Genomic DNA, 2,162 nt, shown 5'->3' on the forward strand with positions numbered 1-2,162 from the left:
CTGAATGAAGGACTGAATGACCCATCCAAACTGTGGATGTACTCTAGAGACTTGATTTGAATCGGCAGTTTATTCTATCACTGCTAAAAGCCTGAACCAAGAAATTTGCCATTAGATTTTAGATTCTAAAGGATTGGCAACAACATGATTTGTGGGTAAGATCTGATTTGTATATTGACCTGGGTCTGGGGTCTGGTCCTTTGGGATCGGGAGAACCACTCTTCTTTTACTGGGATATTGATTCTCATAACGAGGTATCCCCATGAGGAGCAGTGCTGGTGTTGATACTGGGAAATTGGAGTGTCTAAAGGAATTGCTTGTGTGACTTATGGTTGGGCAGTGGGGTAAATCCAAAGTCTTTTCTGTTTGGCTGGTTTGATGCCTTAATAGTAAAGGAATTCCAGTTTTGGGCTGTAATTGCCCTGCTCTAAGCAGTAGGTCATGAATTGATACTCTCAGTTGAGTCCCGCCGGAGGACTCATCGTTACATATGGTTAGATTAATTTCCATTAATTCTAACGAGATCGATGCCTATTGACATTAGACCGCATTGAAAAATCTGAGTACAAGATTTTAGTTGTTAAGCTCTGGTATGTCACGAGGTGGGTTATAATAGATAGCCAAATACTGATATGACAGATCAGACCAGTTCTCTACCAGAGATATGGGCTGTTATATTAGACATTACTCTGATATGGCAGAGGGTGGTCTACATGGGCACCAATGTTCTCTCTTCCGACTGAGACTCCTGGCACTTTGCTCTGAAGTCTACATCTAGCCTTAAAATTTCAACCTGTAACCAGGAGAGGAAGGGAATATTCTGAATATGTATGGTATTAATTCATGAGATTTGATTAACTTTTCATGATATGTTCTTCCAATTCAATTGCCCAGCCTGCTTTTTTGTTCCTAGACTCAACCCATGGCAGACACAGAATGGAGAAACCAAATGACCATCACAGAATTAATCCTCCTGGGATTCGGGGATCTCCCTGACCTTCAATTTCTTCTCTTTCTAATGTTCCCAGTGATCTATATTGTAACTGTGGCTGGGAACACTCTCATTGTGGTGCTTGTTGTGACTGATCAGCACCTTCACACCCCCATGTACTGCTTCCTGAGCAACTTGTCCTACCTGGAGACCTGCTACACCTCAACCTTCCTCCCCAGGTTACTGGCCAGTCTCCTGAATGGGGACAGAACCATCTCAGACAGTGGCTGCTTCACACAACTGTATTTCTTTGGTTCTCTGGCAGCTACAGAATGCTATCTCCAAGCAGTGATGTCTTATGATCGGTATTTAGCGATATGTAAACCCCTGCACTATTCAGCTCTTATGAATAGCAGGTTTAGCCTCCAGTTGGCTTCTGGATCATGGTTGAATGGTTGTTTGTCTACTGTCATCTTTATGTTATTCATGTCACCATTAATATTCTATGGCCCGAATGAAATTGACCACTTCTATTATGACCCCATCCCATTGATAAAACTCTCCTGCAGTGACACATACCTGATCGTATTGAGGGATTTCATACTAGCCTCTGTATTGACCCTGCCTCCATTCCTACTAACCCTGACGTTCTATGTGTGTATCATTTCCACCATCATGAATATCCTTTCCACCAGCGGGAGGCAGAAGACATTTTCCACCTGCTCCTCTCACTTCATCATGGTGACAATTTTCTATGGCACAGTAATGATTGCCTACATGCTACCGAAACGTGATAAACTTAGAGACCCGAAGAAAGTGCTCTCTCTTTGCTACACAGTCCTGACTCCCCTGGTAAACCCCTTCATCTACAGCCTGAGAAACAGAGAGGTCAAGGAAGCTTTGTGCAAAGCAGTCAGTAAATGTGGCTTTCACAAAAACATGCAGAGACTCCAAGATAATAAATTAGCCTGAGGTTTTCGAAGCTGCCTGGGTGATTTAAGCAATCAGCCCTCATTAAAATTAAGTTGAAAAGTCCCATTGAAAAATCTGAGCACTAAAATGAAAAAGAATTGGAGATGATCTGCATAGAGTTACAAAGACAGTTTTTGTCTTCCCTTGCTGTGTCCATGTAACACAACTTATAGGAAATTGCCATTGCGGACAGCTTTGTCACTCTCTCATGTTCAGCACTGATACACACTGTATTATGGTATTTTTCTCCATGGAGTTT

The 2,162-nt window shown here is 42.3% G+C and overlaps 1 protein-coding gene across 1 annotated transcript; it reads left to right on the forward strand.

The window, feature by feature from the left end:
• Positions 1-922: 922 nt before the first annotated feature.
• LOC115642826 (olfactory receptor 6N1-like) lies at positions 923-1,903 on the forward strand. Its single transcript, XM_030546522.1, has one exon. The coding sequence runs from the start codon at positions 923-925 to the stop codon at positions 1,901-1,903; it is 981 nt and encodes a 326-aa protein (XP_030402382.1).
• The last annotated feature ends 259 nt before the right edge of the window (positions 1,904-2,162 follow it).

Source organism: Gopherus evgoodei, unplaced genomic scaffold (assembly GCF_007399415.2).
Source record: "Gopherus evgoodei ecotype Sinaloan lineage unplaced genomic scaffold, rGopEvg1_v1.p scaffold_46_arrow_ctg1, whole genome shotgun sequence".
Taxonomy (NCBI): domain Eukaryota; kingdom Metazoa; phylum Chordata; order Testudines; family Testudinidae; genus Gopherus; species Gopherus evgoodei.

Bases quoted from the DNA above. Each gene is read 5' to 3' on its own strand.
- LOC115642826 (XM_030546522.1), top strand. From the start codon at position 923: ATGGCAGACACAGAATGGAGAAACCAAATGACCATCACAGAATTAATC.